We start from the raw sequence: 27,941 nt of genomic DNA, 5'->3' as shown, positions 1-27,941 counted from the left end.
AAACCCTAAGTTATTAAAACATTTAAAATACCATATTCTCTAGCCTTTGAAAGATATGATGAATGCCTATCTGAAATATATGCATGCACATCTAGAAAATCTAACTAACATGACTACAAACTTGACTATTATTGATAATTATCCATTAACAACCTATACACATTACATTTTTAAGTGAACTACACAATCACAATACCTTAATCAATATCAGAAATACATATACATATAATAAAATTGACCTTAAATTAATATCAGTAAACCAAGATTCATATCAATGCAAATTATTCACATCTATATCATCTCCCTCTTGAAATGTAAAAGAACATTTATAAACAATATTTGGGAATATGGGCGCAGTTATTTCTCTCCAAACTGCTTCCTGCTGAATGGGGGCGCTGTTATTCGGGTCTTTTATGGGATAACCTGTCTGCTAGGTTCATCTCAGTTGGCAGTTGAGCGAAGCAATTTTTTAAGGGTGTTCACAGCAACCCTTCAGGAGGGCGTGGTCTATCATACCATATCGTGATCAAAGAAGCAATCCACAGTGTCTCATCTTCTGTGAAAACAAAAGAAGAAACTCTTTTCCAAAGTATCATATCCTTAGATCCAAATTCTGAAGTCAAGGTATTTTGAAAATATCTATCTTGGATTAGTTCAGCAGCATTTATAAACAAATATCTTTTAGCAGATGTTGCTCTTTCCTCAGCATTCAAACAATTCAAAGAGAGCATAATAGCATACAGTATCAAGATTCTCTGTGTATTTTCCATCTTTGTGCAGCTTTATTTTAACTCTATTTTGTTTACTTTTACTTTTATTTTATATTTTCTGTATATTTTCGTCCTGGAATAACTCTTTAGACCAGGCTGTCCTTGAACTCACAGAGATCTGTCTGTCTCTGCCTCCCAGGCAGTGGGATTAAAGGCGTGTGCTACCACACCTTGAAGTCACAGAGGTCAATCTCCCTCTGTCTCCTAAGTGTTGGGATTAAAGGTGTGTACTACCACACCCAACTGCTTTCTTCCTTATTTTTTTTTAAGAACTTTTAGCCTGCATATACTTTTAACACACTGTAAACAATTTAGAAATTTTCTTTGTCTTTGAATCTCTCTTTACTGTATATCTCTCTTTTTCTGACCACATGAGTCTTTAATTTACCAAGCAATATCAGTAGGACGAAAGCCGTGGCTTTGACGGCCGGATCCAGCACATTCCTTAGCTTTCCAGCCTCATGGCTGAGGTACCGGCTGTAGCCATGTTAATCACCACAACTCTGTGGCGTTTCAAGGTCCTTGCCAGCAAACAAGCTACAACATTCAAATGCTCTCTTTGTAGCTGACCTCCTGCCTCAGAGTCAGAGTTTGCCTTGGCAGGACGGACCAGAATGCCAGCATTTTAAAACAGCACAACCTTTTTTTCCTGCTATGTCTGAAAACAAACAAGTATGCAGTCAGCTTTTCATCAACACCGTTTTAAGTATTTCGTGGCAGGACCTCTTAAATGAGCTGCAAGGTTTCACAGCTGAAGCTGAGTCAGGAAGCCTCTCTTAGATGAGAGTGCTTGCTTGCCTCTAGCAAGCAGAGCAGACCCGAGAAATTGTTGCTACCAAGAAAACATGCTTTACTCTATTCTTTCCCAAGCTTTCTCAGGCTTTCCGTAGATTCAGTGCCCCATGTCTGGGCGCCATCTGTAGTAGGGGCTGTGGGCCTCTTCCCACAGCCCGGCTCATGGTTGCCTGGCTAGCTTATGCCCCAAAATAACGACACACAAACTCTATTCTTTTAAACACTGCTTGGCCCATTTCTGTTCATGTATGTAGCACCCCAAGGAGCGCTTACCGGGAAGATTCTAGCCTACGTCCATCCTGGGTCAGAGCTTCATCGCATCTGCCGGGGAGAGGGGAGCATGGTGCATGGCGTCTGCTCCAGAGAGCAGAGCTGTCGAGTCTGAGCTCACTTCCTCTTCCTCCCAGCATTCTATTCTGTTTACTCCACCCACCTAAGGGGTAGCCTATCAAATGGGCCAAGGCAGTTTGTTTATTGACAAATGACCTTCCTCCATCAGGAATGGGAATTGATAAGAGAGTAATGGGGCTACCCATGACAAAAATACATTTATGTGTGTGTGCCAGATTGCATATGAAATTGTCAAATAATGAATTTGAAATATTTTGTAAAGTAGTGGCTCCAATTCTCTTCACTCTTTGAAGAAAAAGAAAAATACTCAAAACACAAAATTTCCCCCTGACCTTTTCTTTGAAACCTTAAAAGAGAAAAAAAGAATAGAGAACTGGTCTATCTTCCAAAGGCTTTCTGAGAAACAAAAGGACACAAAAATACTTTTAAATTTTTAAAAGACACAAAAGTATTTATTAAACTTTAAAAATATTTTGAAAACTTTCTCATGTGAAATATGGATTTGTTTTTAAATTCTAGAAGAATTTAGTATGAAAAACTAAAGTTGGGGGGAAAGATGGCTCAGCAGTTAAGAGCACTGGCTCCCCTTCCAGAGTACCTGGGTTCAGTTCCCAGCACCCACATGGCAGCTGACAACTGCCTGTAACTCTAAGATCTGACACCTTAACAGAGACAAACATTCAGGAAAACTACTACTGTACATAAAATAAGAATAAATAAATTATTTTAAAAAAATCTCAAGTTGTAAAGTTGGTTTTATGGAAGAGTATTGACATTCATGCTTTTGTCAAATTTACTTAGTGAGTGTACTGGATAATTTTACATCAACTTGACACAGGCTAGAGTCAGGTGAGAACACTAAATGAGAAAATGCCTCCTTAATGTCAGGCCATAGGCAAGCCTGAAGAGCATTTTCTTAATTAGTGACTGATGGGAGAGGGTCCAGCCCATTGTGGGTAGAGCCATCCCTGGGCTCCTGATCCTGGGTTCTGTAAGAAAGCAGATGGAGTAAGCCATGAGGAGCAAGCAGTAAGCAGTACCCTCCATGGCCTCTGCATCAGATCCTGCATCCAGGTTCCTGCTTTCTTTGACTTCCTGTCCTGATGTCCTTCAGTGATGAACAGTGATGTGGAAGTATATGCTAAATAAACCCGTCCCTCCACAAGTTCCTTTTGATCATGGTGTTTCATCACAGCAATAGCAACCCTCAGACAGCAAGTTTATGAATTAAAACGACAAACTGGAAGGACAACCTACAGAACAGAAAAGCACATTTGTAAGTCATATATGATATGGCTTTTGTGTTCAGAGTAAACAACTGTAAAACTCAGGAAAACAGTGACCCCTGCTCATCAGGGAAATGCAAATTAAAAGTTCTGTGAGACACCAGCTCACCCAGGTAGAATCTAACTCAAAGGCAGCTGCACACTGGGACCTTCCCTGGGAAACTTGGTGCTCAGATCCACTACAGCCTTTGGACCTTGGCTACCATCCTTGTGACAGCACAGACATGAGCTGCAGGTCTCCTCATGGGCACCAGGAGGAGAAAAGAAACCACATAATCAAGAAAGAAGCTCCCTGAGGCCTGAACAAGTTTTGCAGCCTTGTCTCCATCCCAGTTCCAACAGACCTGGAGCTCACTCACATAATCATTTCCTGTGTCTCTGAGAACCCAACTATACAAGGAGACCCTATGCAGCCCCCTCCCTCTCACAACACCCATGAGGAAATATGGGGAGGTCACAGGGCAGTCACCAAGGAGAACAAAAGCATCCCAGAAGGGTCAGGGAAGGCATGGGCAGACCTGAAATACATTTGGTCAGCACAGGGAGCTTGGGGGGAGGGGTGTCTCCTTGGGAACCTCCATAGGGAGCTGGAGCACACAGTCCTCTTTCTAGGACATGCAGGTCACCTTATCCTGCAAGCGGGGATGTGAACCCCTGAGATAACTTGTATCCCAGGATGAGGCACCCGACTGGTGACAGCAGTGACCATGTATCTGGTCCCTCCCCAGTCATCACTCAGACCTTTTCCAACCTATAGAGATAACTGCCACTCCATCCCCAGAGAAACTCCCACTTTCCCAGAGCATTGAGATCACAGGGCAGACTGGGCTCTGTTGGGTTTTTGTGTCACAAGGAAATACACTCTTGCCTATAGGAAGTGCAGGGACAAGGCCCTGGGGTGAGCTGCTGTTCTCTAGGGGCACAGGACACTTCTCAACATGTTCTAGAACAGTAAACCAGAAAGAAAGGAATAGAAGGATGAGAGGCAGCACTGACACACAGACTCCACACCCAGCCCATGTGACTCCAGGAGGCGTCCTCCTCTGGGAGGAGGCTCAGGTCTGAGAATAAAAGCAGAGCAGACACCAGGGCAGCCAGGCTTGACAGCAGCCTGAGAGGCAAACCTCCTGTCCAGAGGAAGAGCCTAGGCCACAGCAGAGACCATGGAGCTCTCCTCAGCCCCTCTCCACAAAGGGCAGCTACCCTGGAGGGGACTCCTGCTGACAGGTGAGGAGACATTCCTCAGGGGTGTGGACAGCAGGGGAGCTCAGAGACTGATGGGGTCTTCTGGGAGAGGGACTGTGCCTGAGAGGGGATATATGACTCCTGCTTGAAGCCTGGGAGCAACAGGAAGCTTGCAGTGAATGTGAATTCATAAGTGGGGAGGAAAAACTCAGGGGTTCCCCACTGTAAGTTTATCAGCACTGGCCTCTGTACCCTGAAGACTGACTCCCACAACTGTGTCAGGGTGACTCTCCAAGTAAAACTCAAACTGGGGCCAGAAAACAGGGTCATTTCATACATATGACCCTGAGGAATCTGCACATAAACCCCAGACGCTGGGACACTGATTTGCTCACAGGTGTCTAGGCCTGTTCCAGGCAGTGGGGTTTAAACCAAAATCAAACCAGTTCTCCTCACAGAGCCCTGGGCAGGAAGACAGAGCAGCAAGGACATCTAGAAGGTGGGGTTGGGGTTGACAAGGACTTCAGAAGAAACAGAGCTGGGAAGGTCAGAACATGAAGGCTTTAGAGGAGGAGGTCAGAGAAGACATGCCTACACTCACCAAAGATTCTGAGTGTGAGCAGGGATCTGAGGGAGTTAGGGGTGAGCTGTGTGGACACCTGAGAAGACAGTTTCATTCAGTGGAAAGATTCAGGGGTACTGAGGAATGGGGGTGATGCTGCTGACCTCCCCCCAATATGACACACACACCAAGGCTGAGAATTGAACACACTCAGGTTTCAATGTCTACCAAATGCAAAGATCTAATATTGATAGATTTTTCCCTCTTCCCTCTTAGCGTCACTTTTGCTCTGCTGGAGCTCTCCCGCCATGGCCCAAGTCACTGTGGAAGCAGTTCCCCCCCATGTTGCTGAAGGGGCGAATGTTCTTCTACTCGTCCACAATCTGCCAGAGACACCCCTAGTCTTTTACTGGTACAAGGGAGAAAATCTGGATAACAGTAACGAAATTACACGATTTATAACGTCAGATAATGCAGATAAAACAGGGCCTGCATACAGTGGCAGAGAGACAATATACCCCAATGGATCCCTGCTCTTCCAGAAAGTCACTCGGAATGACACCGGAGCCTACACATTGCAAATGCTAATGCAAAGCTTTGATTATATGAAAAGATCCGTGCAGTTCCATGTCCACCGTAAGTAATTCTCTGTAACCTCTGGGGCATGGGTGGACTTAATCCTACTTCACACATAGAATTGTCAGTGCTGGATGACTGTGTTATGGTCCCCACATTGTGGCTCAAGCCTTTAGTAAAGGACACAGAGTGGAGGAAACAGCAATAAATCAGGATCCCTAACTTGAATCCACCCTCAGAGAGAGGGGGTGAGGTAACTCAGCCCAGGCATGTCAGACTCTGCCCAGGGTCTTAGATGCTCATCATGAACATGGACTCGAGAAAGACCCTTCAGGACTCAGGCAGGGCCTGTCTGAGAAAACCATGAAATTCTCACAGAGACATGAACACCCGAAGCTTTGCCCCAGATCTCTGTCCCAGAGTGGACCAGGAATCCTGGGAAGCTTATAGACTGGGTTGGAATTTACCTCCTGTTGGAGCTGACAGGGGACAGTGATTGACTGTAGACTGGTAGCCTGCTGACCCTCAGCCTGTGAGAGCCATGTCTGAGGCAGGTCACCTGGGCATCTCCTCCTGAGACTCAGTGTGCTCAGCATAGGTGGACGGGTATGAAAGGCAACCAGCCAGCTCTCCTGATGGTCTTCTGAGACCTCGTAGGAAGGTGGAGAGCCCTAAAAAGATGGGAGAAAAGTGTACAAATGGCAGCTCCCTGCCTCTGGAGGTCCAGCCCAGGGATTATTTTCTGCAGGCAAATAGTAAGAGACACTGCTTGGTGGAAGGTCAGGTCATTGCTCACATTGAAGGTGAACTACTAGGCATGGCAACGATCATTTACCCCGTGTTGTATTCTAGGGAAACTGAGGCAGGAAACAGAGTCACTGAGTCAGGGTCACACAGGCCACGGGTGGCGCAAGCTATCTGTCCACAGCCACATCTCCAGCCTCCCCACCATGGAGACTCTATTAGGTAGCCCTGAGTCTTATAGATCATTTCCTAGACTTGGCTACTTTTATGATTCCTTGATTTATGTTAATCAACATCAAACTCCTGACAAGAATGGCCCAGCTGAAGCCCAGCCTGACCTGAATGGCAGCCAGATCCTGATCTGTGTGCGATCTCTGACAGGCTGTCAGTTCTCAGGGAAGCTCAATGGAGAGCCCTGAGCAGCAAAGACTTGGAGGGCGCTGGTCCTCACTGAGCAGTGGAGGTCAGGGCAGCTGGAGGGACTCGCACATTGTGTCCCAAGACATGCAATGTGTCAGTGAGGACCAGGAGATAACATGAGGCCTCTGATTCCAAGTCTCGAGTCTGTCCATCACCTCACAATGCAGCTCAATTCCCTCCTGGGAAAGCCCTTGCTTCTCCCACACACAGCACAGGAGGCCCCATTGTCTCTGAGAGCTCAGCTTCTCCATCTGCCTGTAAATTGCTTCCTGCCTGATTCTTTGAGGATCTGGGTTTGTGGAGAGCGAAGAGAACATCTCAGAATAATCAGAATCTGGAGTAGTGAAGAAATCTGGTAAGAGATAATTCTAAGTGATCAAGAACTGTTTTTATAGACATCCACACCTGAAATTTTAGTTTTCTGACATTTTCTGGATGCTTTTAAACTGATTGTTGTTTGATAAAAACAAACAAACTAATAAACAAAAATTATGTTTGTCAGAAGAACTAGATTATTAGATTTCCAAAAACTTTTAAAAATGCCAAAACACTTAATAACTTCTTCAATTGATGTTAAGGCTACATAATTATAGTCTATTTAAAATCAAAGCATATTCTTCCGTAACTTAGATCTTATGACAGACTCTGAGATGTCATTTTTGTTCAATGTGATAAACTAATTTTTAAATTTAATTTTCACTTTGAATAGAAAACAAATTGACACAGGTTCAAACATTATCACAAAGACTCAAATACACACCTCCAACTGTACTTTATTAAAAAAAAAAATAGAGAGGCCCATGCAAGAATCAGAGGCACCACACAGGGCAACCTTCTCTCTGTTGTCTGCACACACAGCATGGCTACCCAAGCCCAGGATCACAAGCAACAGCTCCAATCCCCTGGAGGGTGAAGACTCAGTAGCATTAATGTGTGAGCCCGAGACTGAGAATACAAGCTACCTGTGGAGGAGAAATGGCCAAAGCCTCTCAGAAGGTGACAGGCTGAAGCTGTCTGAGGACAACAGGACTCTCACTTTACTCAGTGTTGTGAGGAATGACACAGGAGCCTATGAGTGTGAAACCCGGAACCCAGTGAGCACCTCCCGAAGTGACCCATTCACTCTGAACATTACCTGTGAGTATTGTCTGCTTCATCCTTTTTACAGCTGCCTAAATACAGACAGTTAGAGCTAGGACACTCGGTCCCCTTGGGTTGGTGACACAGACTCATCACACAGATACCTAGGCTGACCAGGGCCTCCTGACCCAGCCCAGGTATATGCAGCCAGGCTCAGCATTTAACTGGAATGGGTTTGAGGCTCAGGGTGATGGAGAGAGGGGACAGCACAGACTCAGGCTCAGTGCACACGTGCCTGTGCTGTGCTTGAGATGGATCAGGGCTTGTGCCTGCTGCATGAATACTCTTCTACTTATCTGCACCCCAGCTCTGGGTGGGACCTGCTCAGCTGAGGTTATAGCACAGCTCAGGGAGATACTATGACCTTCTGCAGACCAGGATTGCCCTTCCCTCTGCTGACATCACATGTGCCTTTGTTGTGTTTGCTCCAGATGGTCCAGATGTCCCGATCATATCCCCCTCAAATACTTATTTTCGTTCAAGGACAAACCTCAGCCTCTTCTGCCATTCAGCTGCTAACCCACCTGCGCTGTACTCCTGGTTTGCCAATGGAGAGCTCCTGTCATCCTCCCAAGAGCTCTTTATCCCCAACATCACTACTAATAATAGTGGATCCTATACCTGCTTCGTCTATAACTCTGTCACTGGCCTCAATAAGACCACAGTCAAGAACATTACAGTCCTTGGTAAGTGGATCTCCAAAATATCAGCACCAGGTTTGGAGTGGAGTTTTCTGGCTTTCTGGGAAGACACAGAAGAATTTAATTTCCAGCCCATGTAATGGAAACAAGCAAAACTCCATTCTCTCCTGAGCATCCTGCTCCATCCTTACGTCTGATCTTCTCCTGCTGCTCTGACTTTCCTGGCTGATAGGGATGGAGCTTGGAGTGTGAGAAGGAACTTCTCCCAGCCTTGGAAACCTCAGGTTGTGGGAGGGACTTCCCAGGGGAGGGAGAGCCTTAAGGTCAAGATTTCTTTCTGTCACTAACACAGGCCTTCCTGTCCCCTCCATTTTCTTCTTATGACCTCCACGACTTAGAGGAACAGCCGGGGCTTTACTGTGCTCACATTCTTTTCCCCCAAATGTGAGGAGAAAACTCCCTTCCTACAATTGGGGACCAGCAGTTCAGGGCTCTGCTCCCAGCTCTGCTCCTGTCTCAGGGGTGACTGGCTGAGCTCTGACTCCATGGGAGGGGAAGAGAGGGTGGAGAAGGCACCTGGGAGCCTGGTTCTGACTCAGGGTGAACCAAGTCAGTGATGACTTGATGATGTTCTCTCTCTTACTCTTCTCAAGTTTTAAAAAACAAATGTTGAGCTGGGTGGTAGTGGGGTATGCCATTAATCCCAACCGTGGGTGGCAGAGGCAGGAGGACCTTCATGAGTTCAATGCCATCCTTATCTAAGAAAGCTATTTCCAGGACTGCTAGAACACAGAAAAACCCTGTCTAGAAAAACAAAAACAAAAGTCAACTGAGCCTGCTAGTACACACCCTTAATGCTCAGTACTAAGGAGGGAGAGGCAGGTAAACAATATGAGTTCAAGGCCAACCTGATCTACTTAACAAATTCCAGGTCAGTCAAACCTACAAGTGAAACCTTCCCTCAACAAAAAAGAAAAAGAAAAAATTAAAAAGCAAAGTAAAATAAAATTTCACTGGTGTACATCAGAGTGCTTGAGGTCAGGAACGGGAAAGTGGAAAGGTGGCCTTCAGGTTAGTTGGCACTGAACAGCGTCTGGCCACCAGCACAGGAGGTGGCTGCTGAGAACAGTGAAGTACACTTGCTTGGAGAACAGAGACTCCTCTGTCGAGTGCACAAGAAAGTGCCCAGAGATATCTGTGGTGAGATGCAAGGATGGCAGACCGTAGTTCTAGCATTTGGGATGCTGACTCAGTTGTATCTCTTTCAGTTTAAGTCCAGCCTGGTCTACATAGCAAGTTCCAGACTAGCCAGGACTGTAGAGTAAGACCCTGTCTCAAAAAACAAAATCAGTATTGTGGATAAGAGCTGCAGGCTGTGGTCAATGCTGTGGCCATTAACGTCTTCTCTGTGGTATTTAATCCATCTCCAAGCAGCAGGATTAAGATTTCTCTCCACATAAATTCTATCTTTCTTTCTTTCTTCTTTCAGTTTTTCTTTCTTTCCTTATTTATTTGTTTATTTTGCTTTTTTGAGATAGAATTTCTCTGTGCCTTCAAGGAACTCACTCTGTAGACCACGCACGCCTTGAACTCAAAGATATCTACCCATCTTTGACTCCGGAGGGCTGGGCTTAAAAGTGTGTCACACCACTGCCCAGTTAAAATAGAAATTCCCTGATTTGGGATTTTGCTCAGTTTGGGTGTAGGCTTTAACACATTTAAGATTAGCTAGGCATGCTGAATCCCATGACATATTATTTAATAAAAAAGAAACAGAAAGATATTTTATAATGGAGGGAACTGACTGTTCACATTCACAGACAGTGTGAGCAAAAATTTGCACAAAAGTCAATGGGGAAAACATTCTCCCTCCATGAGATTTGTGGACATGTGGGCTGAAGGGGCTCGTAGTGTGGAACCTGTACACATACCCTGAGTCAAGGGTCACTGTGGGTGGCCGGGGTAGGTGGAAGATTCAGCTCTCTCTTTACAGATTGTATCTTAAGCCCAAACATGTGATCTTCCAGAGGGCCATGTCATTCTGTGGGCCCTGTGAGGTGGCTGAGATCTCTGAGGGTAAATGACTCTCAGCTGTCCCCTCCACTGTTTATCCACAGAGCCAGTGACTACACCCTCCATCCAAGTCAGCAACTCCACAGTCAAAGAACTGGACTCTGTGTTCCTGACCTGCTCCTCAAATAACACTGGGATCTCCATCCATTGGCTCTTCAATGGCCAGAGTCTGGGGCTCACAGACAGAATGAAGCTGTCCCTGGACAACAGCACCCTCACAATAGACCCTGTCTGGAGGGAAGATTCCGGGGAATATCAGTGTGAAGTCTCCAATCCAGTCAATTCTGAGATAAGTGACCCCATCCAGCTGGCCATAATAGGTGAGTGACCTCCCCTCCCTTCTTACCCCACAGTGTTGGGCGTGGAGCACATGCTTTATGAGCAGTTTGGAAAATGGGTAAACGTCATCAGGAGAAAAACATGCTCAAAATTCAATAGTGGCATATGCCTTTAATCCCAGCACTCAGGATGTAGAGACAGGCAAATATCTGTAAGTTTGAAGCCAATTTGGTCTACAAAAGCTAGTTCCAGGACAGTTTCCAACGGCAAAGCTACAGAGAAATTCTCTCTAATAAAACCAAAAAAGGAAAGAAAGATTCAAATAAAGTAGTTATCTTAGTGATGGATGCATGGTAATCTCATGATAAACACCACAGAACCAGAGCATTGTGCTGCACACCTTGAATGCCAGTCAGCGCACCAGAGAAAGAAACAAGCGGATGTCAATGATTTCCCAACCTCTGTGGTCTTTCTAGGGAAGTCTAGGTTAGCGAGGGCTGCATAGTGAGACCATTTCTCAAAAAAACCCAAAAATCAGTAAGGAGGATTAGAGCAGCAGGCTGTGGTCAACACTATCGCCATTCATGCCGTCTTTGTGGTATTTAATACGCCATGAACAGGAATAAGTTAACCATAAACAGAAATTATTTTATTTATCTATTTATTTATTTTGTTATTTTGAGACAGGGTTTCATTGTGTAACTTTGGTGCCTGCCTGGAAATCACTCAGTAGACCAGACTGGCATTAAACTCACAGAGATCTACCTACCTCTGCCTCCTGATTGCTTGGATAAAAGGCATGTGTTACCACTGCCTGGCTCAAATAAAAATTCCATTTTGGGATTTCTCCCAGCCCTGAAGTGTAGGCTTCAACCCCTTTAAGAATAGCTGGGCCATCTGAACCGCATGACACATTCTTTAATGAAAAACAAACAGAATTCTATTTCATAATGGAGGAACCTGACTGTTCACACTCACAGAAAGTGTGAGCAAGAATTTGCACAAAAATCAATGGGGAAAACATTCTCCCTCCATGAGATTTGTGGACATGTGGGCTGAAGGGGCTCGTAGTGTGGAACCTGCACACATACCCTGAGTTGAAGATCACTGTGGGCAGTCTGGGTAGGAGGAAGATTCAGCTCTTCCTTTACAGATTGTATATTAAACCCAAACATGTGATCTTCCAGAGGGCCATATCATTCTGTGGGCCCTGTGAGCTGGCTGAGATCTTGAGGGTAAATGACTCTCAAATGTCTTCTCCACTGTTTATCCACAGAGCCAGTGACTACACCCTTCATCCAAGTCAGCAACACCACAGTCAAAGAACTGGACTCTGTGTTCCTGACCTGCTCCTCAAACGACACTGGGATCTCCATCCACTGGCTCTTCAATGGCCAGAGTCTGGGGCTCACGGATAGAATGAAGTTGTCCCTGGACAACAGCACCCTCAGCATAGACCCTGTGAGGAGGCAGGATTCCGGGAAGTATCAGTGTGAGGTCTCCAATCCAGTCAGTTCTGAGAGGAGTAACTCCATCCAGCTGGACATAATAGGTGAGTGACCTCCCCTCCCTACTTACCCCACAGTGTTGGGGGTGGGGCAAATTTTCATCAGCAGTCTGCAAAATATATAAAAGTCACCAGGAGAAAAACAGCCTCAATATACAAATACAGGCAGGCAGCAGTGGCACGTGCCTTTAATCCCAGCAATCCGGAAGTAGACAGAGGTGGATATCTGCTAGTTCGAGGCCAACCTGGTCTACAGGAGTTAGTTCCAGGACAGGCCCCAAGGTTACAGATAAACTCTGTCTCATAAAACCAAAGAAAAAATGTGTCAAATACAGTCATGTTAGTGATGGATTCATGTTAATCTCTTGATAAACACCACACAAGCTGAGCACGGTGCTTCATGGCTTCAACCCCAGCCAGCACAACAGAGGTAGAGACAGGTATGCCAAATAGTTCCCAACCACGTGGTCTTTGTAGGGAGGTCTAGGTTAGCCAGGGCTGCATAGTGAGACCATTTCTCAAAAAAAAATAAATAAAACAAAAATCAGTATGGAGGATTAGAGCAGCAGGCTGTGGTCAACACTACGGCCATTCATGTATTCTTTGTGGTATTTAGTACTCCATGATCAGGAATTAGTTTACCTTCAAACAGAATTTATTTTAGTTATTTATCTATTTTGGTTTTTTGAGACAGGATTTCATTATGTAACTTTGGTGCCTGCCTGGAAATCACTCAGTAGTCCAGAATGGCATTAAACTCACAGAGATCTACCTACCTCTGCCTCCTGATTGCTTGGATAAAAGGCATGTGCTACCACTGCCCGACTCAAATAAAAATTCCTTTTTGGGATTTCTACCATCCATGAGGTATAGGCTTCAACACCATTAAGATTAGCTGGGCCATCGGACCCCATGACACATTATTTAATGAAAAAGTAACAAAATTCTGTTTCATAATGATTCTTTATTCTCATAGAAAGTGTGAGCAAGAATTTGCACAAAAATCAATGGAGAAACATTTTCTCTTCATAAGATTTGTGGTCATGTGGGGTAAAGGGACTCCTAGTGTGGAACATGCGCACATACCCTGAATCCAGGGTCACTGTGGGCAGTCTGGTAGGAGGAAGATTTAGCTCTCTCTTTACAGATTGTATCTTAAACCCAAACATGCAATCTTCCAGAGGGCCATGTCTTTCTGTGGGCCCTGTGAGCTGGCTGAGATCTTGAGGGTAAATGACTCTCAAATGTCTCCTCCACTGTTTATCCACAGAGCCAGTGACTTCACCCTTCATCCAAGTCAGCAACACCACAGTCAAAGAACTGGACTCTGTGTTCCTGACCTGCTCCTCAAACGACACTGGGATCTCAATCCACTGGCTCTTCAATGGCCAGAGTCTGGGGCTCACGGATAGAATGAAGCTGTCCCTGAACAACAGCACCCTCAGCATAGACCCTGCCAAGAGGGAGGATTCCGGGGATTATCAGTGTGAAGTCTCCAATCCAGTCAGTTCCGAGAGGAGTGACCCCATCCAGCTCGATATAATAGGTGAGTGATCTCCCCTCCCTTCTTACCACACAGTTCTTGGGGTGGGGCAAATTCTTCATCAGCAGTTTGCAAAATGGGCAAAAATCACCAGGACAAAAACAGTCTCAATATTCAAATTCAGCCTGGCAATAGCGGCACATGCCTTTAATCCCAACAGTCTGGGAGGAGAGGCAGGTGGATATCTGTGAGTTCGAGGCCAACCTGGTCTGCAAAAGCTAGTTTCAGGGCAGACTCTAAAGGTACAGAGAATTCTGTCTCATAAAAACAAGGGAAAAAATGATTCAAATACAGTCATCTTAGGGATGGATGTGTGTTAATCCCGTGATAAACACCACACAAGCTGAGCACGGTGCTTCATGGCTTCAACCCCAGTCAGCACACCAGAAGCAAAGACAGGTGGATGTCAATGAGTTCCCAACAACTGTGGTCTTTGTAGTGAGGTCTAGGTTAGCCAGCGCTGCATAGGAAGACTGTTTCTCAAAAAAATAAATGAATAAAACAAAAATCATTATGGAGGATTAGAGCAGCAGGCTGTGGTCAGCACTGTGGCCATTCATGTCTTCTTTGTGGTACTTAGTACTCCATGATCAGGAAAAAGTTTACATTCAAACAGAAATTATTTTTTTTATTTATTTATTTTTGTTTTTTGAGACAGGGTTTCACTGTGTAACTTTGGTGCCTGCCTGGAACTCACTCAGTAGACCAGACTGGCATTAAACTCACAGAGATCTACCTACCTCTGCTTCCTGAGTGCTTGGATTAAAGGCATATGTTACCACTGCCTGGCTCAAATAAAAATTCCATTTTGGGATATCTCCCAGCCCTGACGTGTAGGCTTCAACACCTTTATGATTAGCTGGACCATCTGAACCGCATGACACATTCTTTAATGAAAAACAAACAGAATTCTATTTCGTAATGGAGGAACCTGACTGTTCACACTCACAGAAAGTGTGAGCAAGAATTTGCACAAAAATCAATGGGGAAAACATTCTCCCTCCATGAGATTTGTAGACATGTGGGCTGAAGGGGCTCGTAGTGTGGAACCTGCACACATACCCTGAGTCAAAGATCACTGTGGGCAGTCTGGGTAGGAGGAAGATTCAGCTCTTCCTTTACAGATTGTATATTAAACCCAAACATGTGATCTACCAGAGGGCCATGTCATTCTGTGGGCCCTGTGAGCTGGCTGAGATCTTGAGGGTAAATGACTCTCAACTGTCCCCTCCACTGTTTATCCACAGAGCCAGTGACTACACCCTCCATCCAAGTCAGCAACACCACAGTCAAAGAACTGGACTCTGTGTTCCTGATCTGCTCCTCAAACAACACTGGGATCTCCATCCACTGGCTCTTCAATGGCCAGAGTCTGGAGATCACAGACAGAATGAAGCTGTCCCTGGACAACAGCACCCTCAGCATAGACCCTGTGAGGAGGCAGGATTCCGGGAAGTATCAGTGTGAGGTCTCCAATCCAGTCAGTTCTGAGAGGAGTAACTCCATCCAGCTGGACATAATAGGTGAGTGACCTCCCCTCCCTACTTACCCCACAGTGTTGGGGGTGGGGCAAATTTTCATCAGCAGTCTGCAAAATATATAAAAGTCACCAGGAGAAAAACAGCCTCAATATACAAATACAGGCAGGCAGTAGTGGCACGTGCCTTTAATCCCAGCAATCCGAAAGTAGACAGAGGTGGATATCTGCTAGTTCGAGGCCAACCCGGTCTACAGGAGTTAGTTCCAGGACAGGCTCCAAGGTTATAGATAAACTCTGTCTCATAAAACCAAAGAAAAAATGTCTCAAATACAGTGTTGTTAGTGATGGATTTATGTTAATCTCTTGATAAACACCACACAAGCTGAGCACGGTGCTTCATGGCTTCAACCCCAGCCAGCACAACAGAGGTAGAGAAAGGTGGATGCCAAATGGTTCCCAACCACCGTGGTCTTTGTAGGGAGATCTAGGTTAGCCAGGGCTGCATAGTGAGACCATTTCTCAAAAAAAAATAAATAAAACAAAAATCAGTATGGAGGATTAGAGCAGCAGGCTGTGGTCAACACTGTGGCCATTCATGTCTTCTTTGTGGTATTTAGTACTCCATGATCAGGAATAAGTTTACCTTCAAACAGAAATTATTTTATTTATTTATTTATTTTGGTTTTTTGAGACAGGATTTCATTATGTAACTTTGGTGCCTGCCTAGAAATCACTCAGTAGTCCAGACTGGCATTAAACTCACAGAGATCTACCTACCTCTGCCTCCTGATTGCTTGGATGAAAGGCATGTGTTACCACTGCCTGGATCAAATAAAAATTCCATTTTGGGATTTCTCCTAGCCCTGAAGTGTAGGCTTCAACACCTTTAAGATTAGCTGGGCCATCTGAACCGCATGACACATTATTTAATAAAATAGAAACAGAATTCTATTTCATAATGGAGGAACCTGACTGTTCACACTCACAGAAAGTGTGAGCAAGAATTTGCACAAAAGTCAATGGGGAAAGCATTCCTCCTCCATGAGATTTGTGGTCATGTGGGCTGAAGGGACTCATGGTGTGGAACCTGCACACATGCCCTGAGTCAAGGGTCACTGTGGACAGTCTCGGTAGGAGGAAAATTCAGCTCTCTCTTTACAGGTTATATCTTAAACCCAAACATGTGATCTTCCAGAGGGCCATGTCATTCTGTGGGCCCTGTGAGCTGGCTGAGATCTTGAGGGTGACTCTCAACTGTCTTCTACACTGTTTATCCACAGAGCCAGTGACTACACCCTCCATCCAAGTCAGCAACACCACAGTCAAAGAACTGGACTCTGTGTTCCTGACCTGCTCCTCAAACGACACCGGGATCTCCATCCACTGGCTCTTCAATGGCCAGAGTCTGGGGCTCACAGACAGAATGAAGCTGTCCCTGAACAACAGCACCCTCAGCATAGACCCTGTGAGGACGCAGGATTCTGGGGAGTATCAGTGTGAGGTCTCTAATCCAGTCAGTTCCGAAAGGAGTGAGTCCATTTACCTGGCCATAATAGGTGAGTGACCTCTGTCCCTTATTACTCCACAGTGTTGGGGGTGGGGCAAATTCTTCACCAGCAGTTTGAAAAATGGGTAAAAGTCACCAGGACAAAAACAGTCTCAATATTCAAATGCAGCTAGGTAGTAGTGGTGCATGCCTTTAATCCAAACAATCTGCAGGCGAGGCAGGTGGATATCTGTGAGTTCGATGCCAACCTGGTCTGCAAAAGCTAGTTCTAGAACAGACTCCAAAGTTACAGATAAGCTCTGTCTCAGAAAACAAGGAAAAATTGCTTCAAATACAATCATCTTAGTGATGGATTCATGTAAATTTCTTGATAAACACCACACAAGCTGAGCACGGTGCTTATGGCTTCAACCCCAGACAGCACACAAGAGGCGGAGACAGGTGGATGTCAATGAGTTCCCAACAACTGTGGACTTTGTAGTGAGGTCTAGGTTAGCCATGGCTGCATAGTGAGACTGTTTCTCAAAAAAAAAAAAATCAGTATGGAAGATTAGTGCAGCAGGCAGTGGTCAACACTGTGGCCATTCGCGTCTTCTCTGTGGTATTTAGTACTCCATGAACAGGAATAAGTTTACCTCCAAACAGAAATTATTTTATTTGTTTATTTACTTTGGTATTTTGAGACAGGATTTCATTATGTAACTTTGGGGCCTGCCTGGATCTCACTCAGTAGACCAAACTGGCATTAAACTCACAGAGATATCCCTACCTCTGCTTACTGAGTGCTTGGATTAAAGGCATGTGTTCCCACTGCCCGACTCAAATAAAAATTCCTTTTTGGGATTTCTACCATCCATGAGGTATAGGCTTCAACACCATTAAGATTAGCTGGGCCATCGGACCCTATGATACATTATTTAATAAAAAGTAACAGAATTCTGTTTCATAATGACTCTTTATACTCATACAAAGTGTGAGCAAGAATTTGCACAATAATCAATGGAGAAACATTTTCTCTTCATAAGATTTGTGATCATGTGGGGTAAAGGGACTCCTAGTGTGGAACATGCACACATACCCTGAGTAAAGGGTCACTGTGGGCGGTCTGGGTAGCATAAAGTTTCAGGTATATCTTTAAAAATTGTATCTTGAACCCAAACATGCAATCTTCGAGAAAGCCATGTCATTCTGTGGGCCCTGTGAGCAGGCAGAGATCTCTGAGGATGAAGGACTCTCAGTTGTCCCCTCCACTGTTTATCCACAGAGCCAGTGACTAAACCCTCCATCCAAGTCAGCAACTCCACAGTCAAAGAACTGGACTCTGTGTCCCTGACCTGCTCCTCAAACGACACTGGGATCTCCATCCATTGGCTCTTCAATGGCCAGAGTCCGGAGCTCACAGACAGAATGAAGCTGTCCCTGAACAACAGCACACTCACAATAGACCCTGTCAAGAGGGAGGATTCCGGGGAATATCAGTGTGAAGTCTCCAATCCAGTCAGTTCTGAGAGGAGTGACCCCATCCAGCTGGATATAATAGGTGAGTGACTTCACCTCCCTTCTTACCCCATAGTGTTGGGGGTGGGGCAAATTCTTTATCAGAAGTGTCCAAAATGGGTAAATGTCACCAGGAGAAAAACAAGATGAAGATTCAAATACAGCCCGGTGGTAGTGGCTCACGCCTTTAATCCCAGGACTCAGGAGGTAGAGGCATCAGATATCTCTGTGTTTGAGGCCAACCTGGTCTACAAGAGCTTGTTCCAAGACTGGCACCAAAGCCAAAGCTACAGAGAAACCCTTTCTCATAAAATAAAAAAAGATTCATATACAGTAATTATCTTAATGATGGATGTATGTTAATCTCTTGATGAACACCAAACAACCCTAGAATGGTGCTGCACACATTGAACATCAGGCAGCACACCAGAGGCAGAGACAAGGGGATAAGTCTCTGAGTTCCAAATCTCCATGGTCTTTGTAGTGAGCTACATATTAGCCTTGGCTGCATAGTGAGACCCTGTCTCAAAAAAAAAAAAAAACAGTAAGTAGGATTAGAGCTGCAGGCTATGGAAAACACTGTGGCCATATACGTCTTCTCTGTTGTATTTATCCCATCTCCATATAGCAGGAAATAACTTTAGCTTCAAATAGAAATTCTTTTTATTTATCTATTTATTTTGGTTTTTGGAGACAGGGCTTCTCTGTGTAACTCTCACCATGAGATTTGTGGTCATGTGGGCTAAAGGGACTGCTAGTGTGGATCCTGCACACATACCGTGAGTCGAGGGTCACTGTGGGCAGTCTAGTAGGAGGAAGATTTAGCTCTCTCTTTACAGATTGTATCTTAAAACCAAACATGTGATCTTCCAGAGGGCCATGTCATTCTGGGGGCTCTGTGAGCTGGCTGAGATCTCTGAGGATGAAGGACTCTCAGTTGTCCCCTCCATTGTTTATCCACAGAGCCAGTGACTACACCCTCCATCCAAGTCAGCAACACCACAGTCAAAGAACTGGACTCTGTGTTCCTGAACTGCTCCTCAAACAACACCGGGGTCTCCGTCCATTGGTTCTTCAATGGCCAGAGTCTGGAGATCACAGATAGAATGAAGCTGTCCCTGGACAACAGCACCCTCAACATAGACCCTGTCAAGAGGGAGGATTCCGGGAAGTATCAGTGTGAGGTCTCCAATCCAGTCAGTTCTGAGAGGAGTGACCCCATCCAGCTGGATATAATAGGTTAGTGATCTCCCTTCCCTTCTTACCACACAGTTCTTGGGGTGGGGCAAATTCTTCATCAGCAGTTTGCAAAATGGGTAAAAATCACCAGGACAAAAACAGTCTCAATATTCAAATTCAGCCTGGCAATAGCGGCACATGCCTTTAATCCCAACAGTCTGGGAGATATCTGTGAGTTCGAGGCCAACCTGGTCTGCAAAAGCTAGTTTCAGGGCAGACTCCAAAGGTACAGAGAATTCTGTCTCATAAAAACAAGGGAAAAAATGATTCAAATACAATCATCTTAGTGATGGATGCATGTTAATCCCTTGATAAACACCACACAAGCTGAGCACGGTGCTCCATGGCTTCAACCCCAGCCAGCACACCAGAAGCAAAGACAGGTGGATGTCAATGAGTTCCCAACAACTGTGGACTTAGTGAGGTCTAGGTTAGCCATGGCTGCATAGTGAGACTGTTTCTCAAAAAACCCCAACAAATAGTATGGAGGATTAATTCGGCAAGCTGTGGTCAACACTGTGGCCATTCGCGTCTTCTTTGTGGTATTTAGTACTCCATGAACAGGAATATGTTTACCTTCAAACAGAAATTATTTTATTTATTTATTTGTTCATTTTTGTTTTTTGAGACAGGATTTCATTATGTAATTTGGTGCCTGCCTGGAACTCACTCAGTAGACCAGACTGGCATTAAACTCACAGAGATCTACCTACCTCTGCCTCCTGAGTGCTTGGATTAAAGGCATGTGTTCCCACTGCCCGACTCAAATAAAAATTTCTTTTTAGGATTTCTACCATCCATGAGGTGTAAGCTTCAACACCTTTAAGATAGGCTGGGCCATCGGACCCCATGACACATTATTTAATGAAAAAGTAACAGAATTCTGATTCATAATGACTCTTTATACTCATAGAAAGTGTGAGCAAGAATTGCACAAAAATCAATGGAGAAACATTCTCCCTTCATAGGATTGTGGTCATGTGGGCTACAGGGACTCCTAGTGTGGAACAGCGCACATACCCTGAGTAAAGGGTCACTGTGGGCAGTGTGGTAGGAGGAAGATTCAGCTCTCTCTGTACAGATTGTATCTTAAACCCAAACATGCAATCAATCATCCAGAGGGCCATGTCATTCTGTGGGCCCTGTGAGGTGGCTGAGAACTCTGAGGATGAAGGACTCTCTACTGTCTCCTCCACTGTTTATCCACAGAGCCAGTGACTACACCCTTCATCCAAGTCAGCAACTCCACAGTCAAAGAACTGGACTCTGTGTTCCTGAACTGCTCCTCAAACGACACCGGGATCTCCATCCATTGGCTCTTCAATGGCCAGAGTCTGGGGCTCACGGATAGAATGAAGCTGTCCCTGAACAACAGCACCCTCAGCATAGACCCTGTCAGGAGGGAGGATGCCGGGAAGTATCAGTGTGAAGTCTCCAATCCAGTCAGTTCTGAGAGGAGTGACCCCATTCAGCTGGCCATAATAGGTGAGTGACCTCCCCTCCCTTCTTACCCCATAGTGTTGGGGGTGGGGCAAATTCTTTATCAGAAGTGTCCAAAATGGGTAAATGTCACCAGGAGAAAAACAAGATGAAGATTCAAATACAGCCCGGTGGTAGTGGCACATGCCTTTAATCCCAGCAATCCGGAAGCAGACACAGGTGGATATCTATAGTTCGAGGCCAACTTGGTCTACAGGAGTTAGTTTCAGGACAGGCTCCAAAGTTATAGATAAACTCTTTCTCATAAAACCAAGGAAAAAATGCTTCAAATACAATCATCGTAGTGATGGATTCATGTTAGTCTCTTGATAAACACCACACAAGCTGAGCACAGTACTTCATGGCTTCAAACCCAGCCAGCATACCAGAGGTAGAGACAGGTCGATGGCAATGAGTTCCCAACAACTGTGGTCTTTGTAGTGAGGTCTAGGTTAGCCAGGGCTGCATAGGAAGACTGTTTCTCAAAAAAAAATAAATGAATAAAACAAAAATCAGTATGGAGGATTATAGCGGCAGGCAGTGGTCAGCACTGTGGCCATTCATGTCTTCTTTGTGGTACTTAGTACTCCATGATCAGGAAAAAGTTTACCTTCAAACAGAAATTATTTTATTTATTTATTTATTTTTGTTTTTTTTAAGACAGGGTTTCACTGTATAACTTTGGTGCCTGCCTGGAACTCACTCAGTAGACCAGACTGGCATTAAACTCACAGAGATCTACCTACCTCTGCTTCCTGAGTGCTTAGATTAAAGGCATGTTACCACTGCCTGGCCCAAATAAAAATTCCATTTTGGGATATCTCCCAGCCCTGACGTGTAGGCTTCAACACCTTTATGATTAGCTGGACCATCTGAACCTCATGACACATTCTTTAATGAAAAACAAACAATTATATTTCATAATGGAGGAACCTGACTGTTCACACTAACAGAAAGTGTGAGCAAGAATTTGCCCAAAATCAATGGGGAAAACATTCTCCCTTCATGAGATTTGTGGTCATGTGGGCTGAAGGGACTCCTAGTATGGAACATGCACACATGCCCTGAGTCGAGGGTCACTGTGGACAGTCTCGTAGGAGGAAGATTCAGCTCTCTCTTTACAGGTTATATCTTAAACCGAAACATGCGATCTTCCAGAGGGCCATGTCATTCTGTGGGCCCTGTGAGGTGGCTGAGATCTCTGAGGATGGACTCTCAACTGTCCCCTCCACTGTTTATCCACAGTACCAGTGACTACACCCTTCATCCAAATCAGCAACACCACAGTCAAAGAACTGGACTCTGTGTCCCTGACCTGCTCCTCAAATGACACTGGGATCTCCATCCATTGGCTCTTCAATGGCCAGAGTCTGGGGCTCACAGATAGAATGAAGCTGTCTCTGGACAACAGCACCCTCAGCATAGACCCTGTCAAGAGGGAGGATTCCGGGGTGTATCAGTGTGAGGTCTCCAATCCAGTCAGTTCTGAGAGGAGTGACTCCATCCAGCTGGCCGTAATAGGTGAGTGATCTCGCCTCCCTTCTTACCCCATAGTGTTGGGGTGGTGCAAATTATCAGTAGTGTTCAAAATGGGTAAGAGTCACCAGGAGAAAAACATGCTCAAAATTAAAATATGGCCGGGCAGTAGTAGCGCACGCCTTTAATCCCAGCACTCAGAAGGTAGAGGCAGGTGGATCTCTGTGAGCTCGAGACCAATCTGGTCTACAAGAGCTACTTCCAGGACACGTTTTAAAGACAAATTTACAGGGAAACCCTGTCTCCAAACTAAAAAAAAAGAAAAGAAATAAAGAAGATTCAAATATAGTAGTCATCTTAGTGATGGGTACTTTTTATCTCTTTTTAAATACCACACACTGGAAACTGTGCTGAACACTTTTAACCCCAGCCAGAGTTCCAGAGGCAGAGACAAGTGGACAAGTCTCTGAGTTCCAAATCTCCGTGGTCTTTGTAGCAAGCTACAGGTTAGCCTTGGCTGCATAGTGAGACCGTCTCCAAAAAAAAAAAAAAAAAAAAAAAAAAAAAAAGAAAGAAAGAAAGAAAAAAAATCAGGAGGATTAGAGCAGCAGGCTGTGGTCATTCATGTCTTCTCTGTGATATATAATCCATCTCTATGCAGCAGGAAATAAGTTTAACTTCAAATAGAAATTCTTTTTTTTTTATTTATTTATTTTGGGTTTTTTGAGACAGGGTTTTACTGTGTTACTCTGGCGCCTCCCTGAAACTCTCTCTGTCGACCAGGCTGGCCTTGAACTCACAGAGCTCCACCTACCTTTGCCTGCTCAGTGCTGAGATTGAAGGTATGCACCACCACTACCCGGCTCAAAGAGAAATTCCTTGGTTGGGCTTTCTCCCAACCCTGATGTGTAGGCTTCAACATCTTAAGTTTAGCTGGGCCATCTGAACTGCATGACACATTATTTAATAAAAAAGAAACAGAATTCTATTTCATAATGGAGGAACCTGACTGCCCACACTAACAGAAAGTGTGAGCAAGAATTTGCACAAAAATCAATGGGGAAAAATTCTTCCTCCATGAGATTTGTGGACATGTGGGCTGAAGGAACTCCTACAGTGGAACCTGCACACATACCCTGAGTCGAGGGTCACTGTGGACAGTCTGGGTAGGAGGAAGATTCAGCTCTCTCTTTACAGATTTTTTCTTAAACCCAAACGTGATCTTCCAGAAGGCCATGTCATTCTGTGGGCTCTGTGAGCTGGCTGAGATCTCTGAGGATGAAGGACTCTCAGTTTTCCCCTCCATTGTTTATCCACAGAGCCAGTGACTACACCCTCCATCCAAGTCAGCAACACCACAGTCAAAGAACTGGACTCTGTGTTCCTGAACTGCTCCTCAAATAACACTGGGATCTCCATCCATTGGCTCTCCAATGGCCAGAGTCTGGAGCTCACGGATAGAATGAAGCTGTCCCTGGACAACAGCACCCTCAACATAGACCCTGTCAAGAGGGAGGATTCTGGGGAATATCAGTGTGAGGTCTCCAATCCAGTCAGTTCTGAGAGGAGTGAACCCATCCAACTGGCCGTAATAGGTGAGTGATCTCCCCTCCCGTCTTACCCCATAGTGTTGAGGGTGGAACAAATTCTTCATCAGCAGTTTTCAAAATGTGTAAAAGTCGCCAGGTGAAAAACATGGCTAAAGATACAAATACAGTCAGCAGCTTAGTGATGGATGCATGTTAATCTCCTGATAAACACCACACAAGCTGAGAAAGGTGCTGCACACCTTGAACCCCAGCCCGCGCACCAGAGGCAGGGACAGGAGGATGTCTATGATCCCAACCGCCCTGGTTTTTGTATTGAGCTCCAGATTAACCGGGGCTGCATAGTGAGGTACTGTCCTGAGAGAGAGAGAAAAAGAGAGAGAGGAGAGAGAGAGAGAGAGAGAGAGAGAGAGAGAGAGAGAGAGAGAGAGAGAGAGAGCTGGAAGCAGGAGGAATATAAGCACAAGGTCAGCACATGTTACACTTTCAGATTCTGTTAAAACTATAACAATATGGTCAATACATCAGCATGAATGCAAAGTGATTAAGAGTTTAGGGTCTGAGTCAAGCACACAGTGAACCCTCAGAAAGTAGTAAAATATTTATGTTACTCTATAACCCTCCCATACATTCAAATCTTCTTTAGATTATTTCTTACTCCTAATGTGAATACTTCAGACACTGGTTATATTGTATTAAGTAAGGGACAAGAACAGGAGGAAACAATACATTTTTCACTGTAGACATATTGCATATAAGTAGCTTACTTCCAAGGTTTGTCTGTTCCATAAATGTAAAATCCACAGATAGCAAGGACCTGTATTGATTCATGCTACATTTGCATATTCATTCATTTTGAGTGTGTGATCCACGCCCATGTGTTGAGGTCAGAAAGCGATTTGTGGGAGCCAATTCTCCAGGGACTGAGAACTAAGCTAAGGTGGGTGAACCTGTCCTTTATCTGCTAAGGCATTTCACTGGCCCAAATTTGTTTGTACATTTACTTATGTGTGACATTTGGAGTAGATACTCAGGCAAGTGGGAGGCTCTCTTACCTGATGGCCCATCTTGTTGGCCGATATACTCAGTTTCTAATCCTCATGCTGACATTTACACCATGACCTCCTTGCACAAGAATCTTTATCTGTTAACTTGTTTTAATGGTGTATAATATATGTGTGTGTGTGTATATATATACATATATGTGTGTGTCTGTATATAAAAATGCATATATATGGGTATACATGTGTGTGTATATATATATGTACACACACATATATGGATTGGAGATTTGACTCAACATTTAAGAGCACTAACTGCTCTTTCAAAAGAAGGGTTCAATTCCCAGCACCCACATGACAGCTTATTACTCTTTGTAACTGAGTTCCAAGAAATCCAGTACCCTCTATTGTCCTCCTCAGGTACCAAGCGTGCATGTGGTACAGAGACATACAAGACAAAATACCCATACATAGAAATTGTCTTTAATTATTAGACCTGTCACTGTGGTGTTCTGAAATGTACAGCTCAGTGGCAGAAGGTATATTCATATTGCTGTGTAAACACCATCATTGTCCATTTACAAAACTTCTTGTAATCTATCTCACCCCTACAATCCTGGATGTAGCTACTGAGTTGAATACAATTCTCTACTCTTTTGAGGACCCACAGTGCCGTGTCTCATGGTTACATTTTACCTCCCATTGAGTGATGCCCCAGGGCTCTAATTTCTTTATATATTCCAAAGCTCTTGCTTCCTGTCTGTGATTTTAATGGTATGCATCCTAAGAGATGTGGGTGGTGCTTTATTGAGACATGGATTTCCCTTTGGTCAGTGACTAAGAAGTGTGGGGGCCCACAAGTGACCTCTTATTCACGGCTGCCACAGCTGAGACCCTGAGAAAAGATGAAAACGCTGGGAGTTTCAGCACAAAACAGCAGTCGCCTTGTCTCACGTTCCCACGGCTTCACGTGATTGCCTGGATGAAATTGATGGAATCGGGGATTGGAGGGAAGAGGGAGAAACCAACTTAGAAACACAGCGAGGGTGGAGAGACACTTGCTAAGAGACCCTCTCTTCAGCTCACACTTCACCTTCCCCCAGAAAACACATTCCCCAAGAGGGTGAACAGAAATCATCACACGCTAAGAATTCCCCAGGCACACCACTGGAAAACATTTTATTTCATTCCTTCTTGTCTTTTCCTTCTCTGACAGCTGCCCCAACACAAGGGAGTTCTGGCCTCTCAGGGGGTGCAATTGCTGGCATCGTCGTTGGATCTGTGGCTGGGGTAATACTGATCGCAGCCCTGGCATATTTCCTTTGTTTCTAGAAGAAATAGGGTAAGACAGTCTTTCCTCTTTTCTGTTCTCCAACTCTTAGTGTTATACTTGGGAGTGGGCAAGGACTTCTCTCCCTCTGCCTCTGAGCTGGATCTCTTTACCTCTCTGCTAACTCTCTGCTTCTCAGCACTGACCCTGTGGGTTCAGCCTCCCTGTCTTCCTGCTCCCTGTACTCTTGTTTCTTGGACTCCATTCCCACATAGATAGAGAACAGATTGAATTATACCTTTATTCTTCAGTCAGGAAGCCAAGGTCCAAGAAGAAAGGAGAGTGAGGGAATCCAAGGAGCAGCAGGAAGATGCAGGAGGCGTGTCCCGCTGACCACAGCAGCAGCGGGGGGAGGGGAGTTGGAAGGAGGAGGGACCCTAAGACCAAGCGACAGAAGCATTAAAGTCCTCTTGGTCAAGAAAATGAGTAGAAAAAAAGCCAGGTGGTGGTGGAGCATGCCGTTAATCCCAGCACTCTAGAGGTAGAGGCAGGCAGATCTCTGTGAGTTCAAGACCACCCTTTCTACACAGCGAGTTCCAAATCAGCCAGGGATACACAGAGAAATTCTGTCTCAACCTTTCTCCCAAAAAAATAAAAAGGAATAAAAAGGGAGAGAAAGGAAGGAGAAGGAAGGAGAGAAAGAATGAAAAGAGAGAGAGAGAGAGAGAGAGAGAGAGAGAGAGAGAGAGAGAGAGAGAGAGAGAGTTGGAAAAAACACATCCACACTTGGAAATCAAAACAGGGCAGGTACTACATAGGACAGGTGCAAACCATCAAAGATAAGAGAGCTACACACCGGGGATACAGCTCAGCAGTAAAGCACCAGCCCTGGGTAGGGTCTCAGCACCAGGGACCAAAGTAGAGCAGATTCAGAGTCCAGCAAAGGAGGAACAAGGCCTCAGGAGGGAAGGCAGTGCCAAGAATGGGGTGATGGAGCTTCAGTGACAGCAAGGAGCCCAGGAATGAGCTGCCCACAGCGTCCTCCCCAACTCCAGGAGCAAAGATCCCCTGTGTGGGAAAAGTGGTCACAGTGTCTGATATTTATTTAGGGGAACTGACCAGCATAATCTCACAGAGCACAAACCCTCAGCCTCCAACCACAGTAAGTAAAGCCACTCACAGAAGGAGAACTGGCTTTCTGCCCATATCCTGCTCTGCCAGGGGATCCTGGGCTCAGAGACCACACCTTCCTTTCTGCATGTTTGCAGAAGGGATCTGCACTTCCCTGCACTGAGGATCCCATAAATCATACCCTTCCTAACTACAGAGGAGTTGCCTGAGAGAGCCCTGAGAAGCTCATTCCACCAGACTAGGCAGGCCTAAAGAAGTCACGTTTCCAGGGGTCTCATGATGCCTTCCTTCCTGCCTCGATTATAGACGTAGACATCTCCCTTGGGGAGACTTTCTTGGTCTTATGGAATATCTGGGTGCTGTGGCCTCTATGTTCCCCTTGCCACTGGCGCATGCTGCTGAGAATCACCTCTGGGCATCCTGTGAACTGGGCAAACAGAAG

General features: G+C 45.1%; 1 protein-coding gene across 3 annotated transcripts in view; it reads left to right on the top strand.

Moving 5' to 3' along the window:
- The first annotated feature begins 4,351 nt into the window (after positions 1–4,351).
- Positions 4,352–27,941, top strand: part of LOC130864559 (carcinoembryonic antigen-related cell adhesion molecule 1-like) — a 139,210-nt gene continuing 115,620 nt past the window's right edge. Inside the window, exons 1-6 of one of the 3 annotated variants that reach the window (XM_057755139.1) lie at positions 4,352–4,429; positions 5,226–5,585; positions 7,548–7,826; positions 8,261–8,515; positions 9,660–9,670; positions 18,126–18,407. In XM_057755139.1, coding sequence (XP_057611122.1) covers positions 4,366–4,429; positions 5,226–5,585; positions 7,548–7,826; positions 8,261–8,515; positions 9,660–9,670; positions 18,126–18,407 — 1,251 coding nt within the window. In that variant the 5' untranslated portion in view covers positions 4,352–4,365. Of the gene's footprint in view, positions 4,430–5,225; positions 5,586–7,547; positions 7,827–8,260; positions 8,516–9,659; positions 9,671–18,123; positions 18,408–23,991; positions 24,012–27,941 lie in introns of those variants that run through there. The other 2 variants (XM_057755130.1, XM_057755149.1) reach the window with 2 other exon arrangements.

This window comes from Chionomys nivalis, chromosome 2 (genome assembly GCF_950005125.1).
Source record: "Chionomys nivalis chromosome 2, mChiNiv1.1, whole genome shotgun sequence".
NCBI lineage: Eukaryota > Metazoa > Chordata > Mammalia > Rodentia > Cricetidae > Chionomys > Chionomys nivalis.
The sequence above is the reverse complement of the archived record's forward strand: the minus strand, read 5'-3'. Positions and strand labels throughout refer to the sequence as shown.